At 46.1% G+C, this 12,804-nt stretch overlaps 1 protein-coding gene across 6 annotated transcripts in view; it reads left to right on the top strand.

Moving 5' to 3' along the window:
• Positions 1 to 12,804, top strand: part of CLEC16A (C-type lectin domain containing 16A) — a 239,460-nt gene that overhangs the window by 25,222 nt on the left and 201,434 nt on the right. For 4 of the 6 annotated variants that reach the window (XM_030798973.1, XM_030798971.1, XM_030798974.1 and 1 more), the window contains 5 exons: positions 1,384 to 1,489; positions 2,812 to 2,817; positions 3,200 to 3,323; positions 7,510 to 7,684; positions 9,597 to 9,650. In XM_030798973.1, the coding sequence (XP_030654833.1) occupies positions 1,384 to 1,489; positions 2,812 to 2,817; positions 3,200 to 3,323; positions 7,510 to 7,684; positions 9,597 to 9,650 (465 nt within the window). The remainder of the gene's footprint in view (positions 1 to 1,383; positions 1,490 to 2,811; positions 2,818 to 3,199; positions 3,324 to 7,509; positions 7,685 to 9,596; positions 9,651 to 12,804) is intronic. The other 2 variants (XM_030798972.1, XM_030798976.1) reach the window with 1 other exon arrangement.

Raw genomic sequence — 12,804 nt, 5'->3', positions numbered from 1 at the left:
GGGGAAGTGTTGCCCTGTGGGAAAAACAGGAACTCCAGTCAGGGTTGGTTTTGTCACTTCCCTGCTGTGTCACCTTCAGGAAGTCCCAGTCCGTTTCTGAACCTCAGTTTCCTCATCTCAGAAATGGGGATAAGAATGTACATCTTATAGGGTTATTAGGGGTTGAATTAAATGAGATGATGTCTTCAAAGTGCCTAGTATATATGTAGCTAAAATCATAGATGTTGCTATTGTTGATAAGATAATGTCCCTGACATTCTTTGGGAGAATTATTAAAATGAACAACTTAAATAAATAAATTGCTCCTGTCCTGACACCTAAAAGGGGTTTGAACAATAGGGTCAATGTATCTCCCATACCAAAAGGTCCCGGCACTGGCCGTGCTGGTTCATCCTGTGGTTCAACCGTATCAGCGAGGACCCAGGCTTTCCCATCTTGCTGCTCTGCTGACTATACAGTTGGCACCCATCCTCAGGTTCAACCCCTCATGGTCAGAGGGTGGCTGCCACTGCCAAAATGCCTGATGAGATCACTTCCCTTCTTGTGTCCCTTTTTAACTTCCAAAGAAAACTTTCTCAGAAGGTTCCCACCAGGCTTCCCCTCATGTTTCCCTGCGTCCCACTGAGTACTTCTTAGGTGTCAAGTGCTGGGATAAGCACAAGACCAGAAATGATCTCGTTTAATCTGGAAACCATAAAGTAGATGTTATTATCCCCATGTTATAGATGTAGAAACAGAGGTTTAGAAATACTGCATTGCACAGGTTAGAAGTGGTAGAACGGGTAATGAACCCAGGTCTGACATTATCTGGACTCTTTTTTTTTTAATTATAATTTTTAAAGTAGAGATGAGGTCTTGTCACATTGCCCAGGCTGGTCTCAAAACTCCTGACCTCAAGTGATCCTCCCTCCTTGGCCCCCCAAAGTGCTGGGATTCTGGGCATGAGCTACCACTCCCAGCCAATCAATCAGTGATTACTGCTACTACCACTACTACTGCTCTTTTTTCTTTTTTCTTTTTTTGAGACAGGGTCTTGCTCTGTTGCCCAGCCTGGCATGCAGTGGCACAATCACATCTCACTGCAGCCTCCAACTCCTGGGCTCAAGCCAACCTCCCACCTCAGCCTCCCAAGTAGCTGGTACCATGGGTGTGCACCACCACACGGACTTGGACTCTTCTGTTTCTTCCGTGACTTTGCCTTCCTATCCCTTTCTGCATTCCCCGTTGGGAATGAACCACTGACTTACGGTTCACGTTGGCAATGTCTTTTTTTTTTTTTTTTTTGTCTTTTTCTGAAGTCTCTGATGGAATTCAGAGAGTTGGGATGGGGCCAGGCCTGGCTTATGGGCTTCTAATTTGTTTTCGTTATTTCTTTTGTTTTAGCACACCAATGACTTTGCCCTGTACACAGAAGCCATCAAGTTTTTCAACCACCCTGAAAGCATGGTTAGAATTGCTGTAAGAACCATAACTTTGAACGTCTATAAAGGTAAGTGTCCTCATGGGCTTGTGTCTCGGCCGATTTCTGACTTGGCAGCAAGCGCTCACTCCCGTGTGTGTGCGTACGGTTCTCCGATTGTCACGAGGGGGTGCATTGATGATGAGCCGTGGCAGCTTCTCTCATGAAAAACTTGGAATCCCTTAGCATTTAGCTGGCCGCTCATGGAAATCCTTGCCTTCTCCAGGCACGTCGAAGTCTTGCTCATGCTCCCGCATAGAAGTAGGAGGTCCTGAGAGGCACGTGTGGGATTCAGAGTGGCTATGTTTTAGGATTTGAGAAGGCAAAGTTGTCTTTTTAATGTGTCATTTAAATTTTTGTGTCTTGGCTTGTGAAATATACTTTAATACAGCTAAGGGGTAATTTGACTTTTAAGTAATATATAAAAGCATGTCACATTTGAACAGCAGGGGGCAATGTTGTATTCCCAACAGGCTGCAAAGCCCAGCACTAACAGTTCTTTCTTTCCCTCAGGATGTTCTTAATACCCAAAACATTGCCCCAGGGAAAAAGCCATTCCCCCACTCTCCACTGCACTGACACAAAGGCTGCCTGGCCACAAGTTTCCTGAACTGGAATTGCCCTTCCAAGGCGATGCTTGGAAGTTCTCTGCCTAATGCCTGGGTTTTTTTCCCCGGAGTCACCAAAATGGAGATGGGACTATTTTCTCAGGGATGAAAGGGCTTTGACTTTCATGAGTCAAAATGTTATTACTCCCTCATGAGGGTGGGGGCTTCTCAGGGACTCACTCCAGCCTAGCACTGGGCTTACATTAAATTTAAGAACTTTTCTAAGAGCCCAACTGGACCCATCCAGGGGTCACAAACTGAGGACCTGTGGGCCATATCCAGCTATCAGACATGTTTTAATTGGCTTAGTTTTTGAAAAAATATGTAGTTGCCAGTATTTAAAAATTGGGAGATCGTCCATGATAATCTGGATTTGCACCTTGAAGATGTAGATTTGGCTAGTTGAGGCCCACAGTCCTGCAGGTGGGGGGGTCAGCTGGCACAGAAGCAGCTGCCTCTTTGGGGTCAAGGCCCATGCTCCCAGGTCACGCACTAGACCTCTGGCCACCAGCCAACCTGGCAGGCTGCTAAGATTGTGACCCTGGTCCAAGCCACAGTTGGTTCTGCTGCCTCCTGCTCTGTTTTCTCCTGTCTCCTTCTAACCTTATCTCTCTGTGCAGATGCCTCCCACCCTAGTCTCTCTCCCTCTGAGCAGCTCTCTCACCTTCCCAGGTCCTAACCCTGTTAACTGTTGTCTGTTTTTTGCTTTTCCTTCAATGACGATTCCTGTGTTCCTTATTCCAGTGTCACGTAAGTTATTAACCTCTGGTTTTCTGCTTTCTTAGTCTACCCTTATATGTAAATACCTTGGTTGAGAATGGTGTAATTCTCAGTGTAGTCTAGCTCATTCTGCTACTGATAAGTAGGCTCTCCCATGCACCATTAATGTTTAGCCCAACTAATTTATTTTTAAGTATAAAATATCGTAAGAACTGCCTTGATGACTATACTTTTATGAATAAGATAAACATTTTTAAGTATTTCCAGGAAAGACAGACAATTTCAGATTATAGCAGAGGGCTTTTTCATTATGGTTTTTGGGTTTTGCTTTGTTTTTATTTATTATTTTTTTAATCTTCCCCAAGTTATTTTTGGTAGCTTGACTTGTTTTTTCTTCTGTGAATTTTCTCAGTGGATAACCAGGCCATGCTGCACTACATCCGAGATAAAACTGCTGTTCCTTACTTTTCCAATTTGGTCTGGTTCATCGGGAGCCACGTGATCGAACTCGATGACTGCGTGCAGACTGATGAGGAGTAAGTGACACCCCCAGGGCCACTCAGTAGATAGACAGGGTGGTTAGGGGAGAATTCTGTTTTCATCAAGGAAAAATAAACACAAGAACAGCACTTCCCTACCTCTGTGTAGGCAGAGCATGGACTTCCATACTCTAAAAGGTCCTGCTCACCTATTTGTAATAATGAAACACTGGAAACAACTCAGACGCCTCCCAGAGCAGGCGGGGTAAATCAATTCAGTACAGCCATAGATGGGGCTGCTAGGCAGCTGGTGAGAAGGTCAAGAGGCTCTGTCAGCTGATGAATGCATTAACAAAATGTAGTCTGTCTGTACGATGGAATAGTGTTTGGCGATAAAAAGGAATGAAGTGCTGACACTTGGTATGGCGTAGATGAACCTCAAAAGCATTATGCCTAGTGAAATGCCCAGAATAGGTGAATCTATAGGGGCAGAAAGTAGATTGGTGGTTTCCTAGGGCTAGGATGTTGTGTGGGGACATAGGAAGCAACTGCTAATGAGTATAGGGCTTTTTTTTCTTTTTTGAGACAGAGTATTGCTCTGTCAGCCAGGCCGGAGAGCAGCGGGGTGATCATGGCTCACTGCAGCCTCGACCTCGTAGGTTTAAGCAATCCTCCTGCCTCAGCCTCCCAGGTAGCTAAGACCACCAGGCCTATGCCACCATGCCCAGCTAATTTTTTTGATTTTTAGTAGAGATGGGGTTTCGCCATGTTGCCCAGGCCAATCTTGCATTCCTGGGCTCAAGCAATCCTCCTGTCTCGGCCTCCCAAAGTGCTAGGATTACAGGTGTGAGCCACACATCTGGCCAAGTCAGGGGCTGCTTCCTTTTTTTTTTTTTTTTTTTTTTTTTTTTTTTTTTTTTTTTTTTAGACAGAGTCTTGCTCTGTCACCCAGGCTGGAGTGCAGTGGTGCAATCTTGGCTCACTGCACCTCTGCCTCCTGGATTCAACTGATTCTCTTGACTCAGCCTCTGGAGTAGCTGGGATTACAGGTATGCCCCACCACGCCTGACTAATGTTTGTATTTTTAGTAGAGATGGGGTTTCACCATGTTGGCCAGGCTAGTCTTGAGCTCCTGACCTCATGATCCGCCCACCTTGGCCTCCCAGAAGTGCTGGGATTACAGGCGTGAGCCACTGTACCCGGCCATAAGGGGCTTTTTTTTGCAGGGGGGATAACAATGTTCTAAAATTGACTGTGATCATGGTCAGGCAACTCTGTGACTCCACCAAAAACCATTACATTGTGTACTTTAAATAATTGAATGTTACGGTATGTGAATTATACTTCAATAAATCTCTTTAAAAAAGAGATTAGGATGGTGCTTTTGTCCTCAGAGGGATGATTAGAAGTTCCAGAGCAGGATTTCTTTCCCTTGGCTCTGTTGACCTCTTGAACTAGGTAACGTTGTTGTGGGGGCTGTCCTGTGCATCGTAGGATTTTTAGCAACATTGCTGGCCTCTCTACCTGCTGGATGCCAGTAGCACCCCTCCCCAGTCATACCAACCAAAAATGTCCCCAGACATTCCCAAATGTCCCCTTTAAGGCAAAACCACTCTCACTTGAGAACCACTGCTCCAGGGTGACAGCTTTGCCCAGGCCTAGTGAGAAGTGCACCTAGATGGGGTCAGGATGCTAACGGGACCAGGGCAGACCCAACGGAGCAATTGGGAAAGCTAGAAGCCTTATGGATTTAAACAGTTGTGGATGTGAGACATAATGAGACACTTAACTATAGAAAGAACAAAGTTATACAAGCAAGGAAATGAAATCATAGTCCTCTATGTGGCTCCACAACGAATGTTATGACATCAACCCCAATTACTGATAACTACTTGGGGGGAAGGGGCAGAGAGAATGGAAGAGTTCTGTCATAACAGGAGGTCAGTACATAATACCTAAAATGGCTCAATTGCAAAATAGAAGTCCATGCAGATTTTCTAGAAATATGGGAGGAACTGTCTGCAGAAACAAGTAACTGCCTCTGGACAGTGAGGAGAAGTAGAGGAGGGCTGGGTGTGGTGGCTCACACCTATAATCCCAGCACTTTGGGAGGCTGAGGTGGGCAGATCACTTGAGGCCAGGAGTTGAAGACCAGCCTAGCCCCATCTCTACTAAAAATACAAAAATTAGCCAGACATGGTAGTGCACCCCTGTAATCCCAGCTACTAGGGAGGTCAAGGCAAGAGAATTGCTTGAACCTAGGAGGTGGAGGTTGCAGTGAGCTGAGATCGCACCACTGCACTCCACCCTGGGCGACAGAGCGAGACACTGTCTCAAAGAAAAGAAAAAAATAGTGGAGGAGGCGAGCCTAGGCCGGGAGCTGCTCTTTTTCATTATCAGCTTATCAATGCTATTTGATATATTTGATATAAACCTAGCTGCATATATTACTTTGATATTTTTTAAACCAAAGTATTAAAAAGTGAGGCACTTTAAATATACCATTAGAAAAAATGTTCCAAAGTATCTTATTAAAGGGGAGAAAAGTGCAAAACGTTGTGCATAAATGTTCTAGGTCTCAGGCGCACGGTGGGTTCATAGACATTCATCATACTGTTAGGCTTTACAACATGTATTTGCTATAAATATTTACCAAATATCTTTTTTCTTTTCTTTTTTGAGATGGAGTCTTGCTCTGTCGCCCAGGCTGGAATGCAATAGTGCAATCTTGTCTCACTGCAACCCACCTCCCAGATTCAAGTGATTCTCATGCCTAAGCCTCCTGAATAACTGGGACTACAGGTGCATGCCACCACACCTGGCTAATTTTTTTTTTATGTATATATATTTTTAGTAGAGACGGGTTTCACCATGTTGGCCAGGCTGGTCTCGAACTCCTGACCTAAAGCAGTCTGCCTGCCTTGGCCTCCCAAAGTGCTGGGATTACAGACGTGAGCCACTGCACCCAGCTAAAATATCTTGTTGAAGTATAAGAAATAATTGCCTGGGCATAGTGGCTCATGCCTATAATCCTACCACTTTGGGAGGCTGAGGCAGAAGGATCACTTGAGTGCAGGAGTTTGAGACCAGCATGGGCAACATAGTGAGACCCCTCCACCCTCTACAAAAAATTTTTAAAAATAGTTGGGCATGGTGGCAGGTGCCTGTAATCTGAGATACTCTGGAGGCTGAGGTGGGAGGATCCCTTGAATCTGGGAGGTTGAGGCTGTAGTGAGCTGTGCTCATGCCACAGCACTCCAGCCTAGGTAACAAAACAAGACCCTGTCTCAAAAAATAGTAACAAATAAATAAAAAGAATAATTATCCAGAATTATGTAAAAGAAGCAGAATTGATCTTGTTTTTACTTTTTTTTTTTCAAGTATATACAGTTAGACAGATAGAAATGTGACATCTGTATTTTAGATGTGACTACTACTAGGAGAGGTAAAAATGTAGAAAAAACAGACATTAGGGTTATAAGTCCCAAAATGTTAATAGTGGATATCTGTTAGTGGTGGGTTTGAGACTTTGAATTCTATTTGCTTTTATATTTTAATTTGCTGTTGTCAAAAACGATCATCTATCAGTTGGGTAATAATAACATTACAAACAAAATGCCAGCTAGCATTTGCTGCATACTGCTTTGGGGGTGGTGAAAGTGTCCCCACCAGCTGTTTCTGGAGTGTGAGACTGACTCCACCCAAGAGACATTGCCCCCTGGCCCCCCACCCCCAGCATGCTGTTGCTAACTGCAGGGAGACAGAGACCTCCAGGGCAGGGGCCTGGGGGAGGGGTGTTGTGTCTTTGCTCTATGTCTGCATGTCGTCAGGGCCACTGGGGTGGCCACGGCTATGGAGGCCTGCCTTTCTCTTTAGAACTCCTCTGGAGCATTTTAATTACAGTGGATTTATTGCTCCATTAGTGCTGCTTATCTGGGGAGCCAGGGGATCTTGCCACAGTGGCTAGTAGCTGTGCTTAAGAAGTGGCTTGCTGGAAGAGTTTAGCAGCATTTTGCTTTGTTTACCTCATTCTGGGAGACCCCAGCAGTCCCCTGAAATTGATTGCAGTAAACCTGCCCATTTTCCCTTGTGTATCTCCCCAGTAGGGGCCAGGATAAGTGTCTCTTGAGACTAACTCAAATATATGGATGAAGCCCCAGTGACCTAAGTCTCAGGCCATTGATGTTAGGCTGAAAGGCTCCTAGTGTTAGCTCCAGGCTGAGGTGGTCATTTCTCCTGGCAGGCACCGGAATCGGGGAAAACTGAGTGATCTGGTGGCAGAGCACCTAGACCACCTGCACTATCTCAATGACATCCTGATCATCAACTGTGAATTCCTCAATGATGTGCTCACGGACCACCTGCTCAACAGGCTCTTCCTGCCCCTCTACGTGTACTCACTGGAGAACCAGGACAAGGTGAGTCCGGCCCCATGGCTCCTGCTGGCTGAAGGCCATCAGAAGTGGGGAAGAACAGTCCCCAGTCCCCTGGAATGGGGCTGAGTGTTGCAAATCAGGACTGAGGTTTTTTTGTTTTTCTTTTTTTAAGATGGAGTTTTGCTCTTTTACCCAGGCTGGAGTGCAGTGGTGCGATCTTGGCTCACTGCAACCTCCGCCTCCTGAATTCAAGTAATTCTCCTGCCTCAGCCTCCCGAGTAGCTGGGATTATAGGTGCATACCACCACGCCTGACTAATTTTTGTACTTTTTGGAAGAGACGGCATTTCACCATGTTGGTCAGGCTGGTCTCAAACTCCTGACCTCAGGTGATAAACCTGCCTGTGCCTTCCAAAGTGCTGGGATTACGGCCAGAACTGAGGTTTTGAGCCCAAGGGAGATTCCTTTCAAAGCACGCTGGCTTTCCTTTCCTTTCCTCTTATTTCCGAGACAGACAGAGTGTGTGTGTGAGAAGGCTGTAAAAGTGAATGAGAAAAGATTACCGACATCAGGAGGCAACAGGAAACATCTACAAATGTAGGGTTTTGGTTTCTTTGTATCCTTCCCTGAAGTGTTCTCCTCCCCAGTAACTTTTCCTGGTAGTTGCCAGAACCCACTGATTTGGAGAAGATGCAGACAGCGACAGAACTTGCGCAGCATGGAGGGAAGGGATGGAGCACACTCAGGGAACGGTCCCAGGGTGGTGACTGTCCACTGTTAGCAGGCCCCAGAGGCCGGTGGGGATGACGGCTGGTAACATGCAGGGCCTCAGGACCAGGAATCTGCATGTCTCACCTATCCTTCAGGAGATTCTGATTCTGTGCTGCTGGTTCTCAGGGCCCCCCTGTGAGGAATGCTGCTTCTGGAGGGGAGGCCTCTGTGCAGTTCCTCCGGAGGTAAAGGGGCCTCAGCAGGAGGCAGGACGGAACCAGCTGGTCACCATGCAGAGGTGCCCCAAGGGGATGGAGTTATGAGGATTCTCACTACAGATGAGTAAATAAAAGAAAATGTATTTTTAGTAGAAACGAGGTTTCACCATGTTGGCCAGGCTGGTCTCAAACTCCTGACCTCAGGTGATACGCCTGCCTCGGCCTCCCAAAGTGCTGGGATTACAGGCATGAGCCACCGCACCCGGCCAGAACTGAGGCTTTGAGCCCGAGGGAGATTCCTTTCAAAGCACAGTGGTTTTCTTTTTCTTTCCCCTTATTTCCTGAGAGAGACAGAGACAGAGTGTGTGTGTGAGAAGACTATAAAAGTGAATAAGCTCCTTAGCTTTACAGAGGCAGCTGTGAGAGGCAGAGACAAAGTATGAGAATTGGAGTTTTCAGACCTGGATTCAAATTCTGCCTCTTCCGTTTCCTAACTCTGTGACCTAAAGCAGTTAACCTGAGCCCGTTTCTTCGGCTGCAAAATGAGGGCCTAACGATTCTTCTCTAACAGGGTGGTTGTGAAATGGAGCATCTTGAAATTCAGTATAAACGGGGGGCTTTTCCAAGGCCAGAGTGCCCTAAACCTCCTTCCCCATGCTTTGAAAATAACTTCCCAAGAACAGGCCTCCTGGAGGCCTCTCCTGCCGGGGCGTCCAGTGCCTCAGCTGCTGCAAATGAACGTGCTTGGTAACTTAAGGAGCAAGTTCCCGCGGGTCAGCCTCTCATCCGTGAGTAACGGTGAAAGGTTTCTCAGATGGAAAAATAGTGGCCTTGCAAACAGTATTGAGTGGGCTTTTGCGTAGTGGACTTTTGAGTAGCACCAGGAAAGGACAGCCCTAGGGCTGTGGAGGAAGTCAGTGGGACAGCACGCCTTTGTTCACACAGAAGGCTTTTGGCTTTGTGTATTTTGTGCTGCTCACTTGTGTGACCTGATCTCTCTCTCTCTTTCCTGCCACCCCGCACTAGGGAGGAGAACGGCCGAAAATTAGCCTGCCGGTGTCTCTTTATCTTCTGTCACAGGTATGCTTGATCATTCACCAATGTCCCCACTACATTTGGGGTCCCTTGGCGTGCCACTGCCTTGAAGAAAATCTCCAGGCCTTATCACCCCATCTTCTCTGTGTCCCCCATGCTGAAGTAAAATAACAGCAAAAAAGGGGGCTTTCTGTTTTCCAGGTACTAAATAGAGGTAGCGTGTATCTTTTTCATGGTAGGAGATGGAAATCCAAAGAGAAATGAAAAATAAACCAAACCTAACTTGTGTAGTTGATTTTTACCATGAAGACTGAGGTTTCCAAAACAACTGGGGAGTGCTTGAAATGCCATGGAAATGTGGGTTGCAGTGCTTTTACTCCTGCAGCTTTGAATGAAGCCCCACACTGCAGAACCCACAGCATGCGTACACATAGCAACCTTGGTGTAACAAACTTCCTGAAATGAGTCTCTATTGTTGAAGGGCTTTATCGTGGTTCTAGTTCCCAGACTACCTTGTGGAAGGGATCTTGTAGCAACCTTAGCTCTCAGATTTGTGTCTTGAGCCAATTTGTCTCCCTCCCCTCCTTAAACAAGTGTGTTTCCTTCATGTAATTATGTAATATTTACAAGAAGGGAAAAACTCCATGGAGACCCAGTTACATAACTTTAAAAATATTTTTATTACAAGCAGTCCAGACTCTCAGGGCATCTCATTAGACTATTAAGTAGTCCAGCATTTACCCAGAACTCTGTTTCCGCTTTTGCAATGACACAGGTATTTATTTGCTTTGATGAGGAACTGTCCTTCTGACTTGATCCCCAGCTGTTTTGAATTTGGGGCGGGGCTTTGTCTTTTTGGCCCAAGAGGAGAGTTTCAGAGGCCACCTCTTCCCCGGCAGGTAGGCCAATCCAGACATGTCCTGACCATCACTCACAGCCCACAGTCCTATTCTGGGGCTCTGTTGGCTCAGAACTCTGCACGGGGCCAACTTTCTCTGAATGCTGCTCTGTACGACGGCGCTGAGCACAAACCCCAGCCTCTCCTGGCAGCTTTTTTCTGCTGCCTCTTTCCAAGTCTGCCGGCATCTCCTGCTTGGGATTCTGGGAGTCCAACAGGACCCAAGCAAGCCAGTTCTCAGCCCCAGGAATCATATGGAAAGCCTCCTCAGGACCCTTCAGCTGTTGGAGCATTGCCCGGGCAGGGTCTCCTCCAGAGAGCATGGCCGCCAACCGCCCACAGCGGGAACGTCAGTGGAGAGAGTTAGGCCTTTTCTCTGAGACTCCTCCCTTGCCGATTTGCTTTGTAAAGGACCAGTAGCCCATGCACCCAGTTGTTTCAGTATCTCACAGAAAACATAGCTTGTAATTCATTGTTCCTCAAACTTGAGTAATAGATCCCTTTTAAAGATAACCTAAAGCCCTGTTTCCCCCTGCATTTTCATTTAGCTTAATGAAAATGTGACCTAAATGTGTGAAAAACCTAAAATCAGGTGTAAATCCTGTGTCCTGAAAGCCCCTACCTCAATATAAAATCATTGTATACTTGCAAATTATTTTACAAGCATAGCTAGAAAACCATGAAAATTTTCATGGATGAAGTTAATTTGGTGTGACAGGTGATCCTGTCCTCCTAAAACCAAACTGCTAACAGAGTGTGGTGTGGGCAGCTGGGCCCAGCTTTTTGAGTCTGGCCTGCACGTGCTTTCACGTACCCTACAGTTACTCACCCTCCCTCTTTTTTGGGTTCAGAGCCAGGAAAATGAGCACTGTGCGTGTCCACAGGCAGGAATTGGTTGCTTTGTTCAGGAGGGCCTTTGTAGGTGCTCACTGAATACTTGTGGACTGAAAAGAAGGAATAAATGGTCAGTTAAGGCCGCATTCATACAAGGTACGTAACAGATATTTGAGAATGAATGACCACAGTGATTGGTGTTTTGTAGTGTTGGTAGAGTGATGTGTGGCACTAATTTGGCCGTAAGGAAGGTGAGAAAAATCATCATTGCTAACATTTAAGGGCCTGCCAAGCCTTGGACATGGGCTAACTCATGGAATCATACTATGTGGTCTCTGTGATAGAAAAGGTTCCCAGTATTTTTTAAAAAGATGCAATGTTTTATAGGGAGGTGCCACATGGCCATTCTGCCTGTACCTTTTGTCTAATTTGAATTCTATGTATTTGTTGGAATAATATATTCCCCTTGTTCAAACAGTGCAAAACATGGCATGTGAAAAGTCTCTCTCTCACTCTGTACCCTGGGCACCTAACCTCACTCCCCAGAGGCAGCTTGTGTTGATTTTTGCCTTCGCTTTTTAAAAAATAATTTTTTTAAACAATGTTTTTTAAAGTTAAAAAGTTCAAACAGGTAAAAACCGGGTTTCTGTTCTAGTTTTGTTCAGGCTCCTGACTTCTATCCCCAGAGACAATTAGGGTTACAGGGTTCTCGTATGTTCTAAGAGAGACATCTGTCAGGGGTTCTCAACTAGGGGCGATTTTACCTCAGGGGATACCTGGCAATGTCTGGGGAGACGTATTCAGTTGTCATGACTGAGGCTGGGGTGCTACTGACATCTAGTGGGTAGAGGTCAGGGATGCTGCTAACCAGCCTGCAGTCTGGGACAGCCTCCCTCAGTACTCAGTTACAGCCCAAAGTGTCAGCAGTGCCAAGATTGAGAAACCTTGGCCTATGCATATGTAAATAAACAAATACAAACATGCACACGCTTTTATATACAAATGGTAGATAAGCCACACCCTGTGCTACACCCTCTTGCCTTGACATTTTAAAACAAAATAGCAGGCGTGTCTAGGCCAGCTTTGCAAGACAGTTTTGAATACCCTGATTCTTAAAGCTGATTCTCTGAACATTGGGCAACAGGTGTGGGAGCAGGGCCAGCTTAGCCCAGAGCCAGCCTTCTGATTTTGCATCCTGGCCCAGCTGGGTTTGCCTCTGTCTCGTGTGATTTTCAGCCCCGTAGTTCACATACCTACTGACGATGCTGTGGAATCCCTGTGTGCTAAAACCCACCACAGGGTGAGAGCTCCTTCCCGTGATGGAATCTCTGTGTAGCCAACCCTCTGCCAAGTCCTTGATTGGAACAAAACTCTCCGGCCCCTTCTTCTTGTATCACTAAAGTATTGGGACAGTGCCTTCTAGTCTTCTCATAATCAAATTTGACACTAAAATGCCCGTGGAAAGGA

This window comes from Nomascus leucogenys, chromosome 18 (genome assembly GCF_006542625.1).
Source record: "Nomascus leucogenys isolate Asia chromosome 18, Asia_NLE_v1, whole genome shotgun sequence".
In the NCBI taxonomy this organism is placed as follows: domain Eukaryota; kingdom Metazoa; phylum Chordata; class Mammalia; order Primates; family Hylobatidae; genus Nomascus; species Nomascus leucogenys.
Note: the sequence above shows the minus strand (reverse complement) of the source record. Positions and strands in the feature narration are given on the sequence as shown.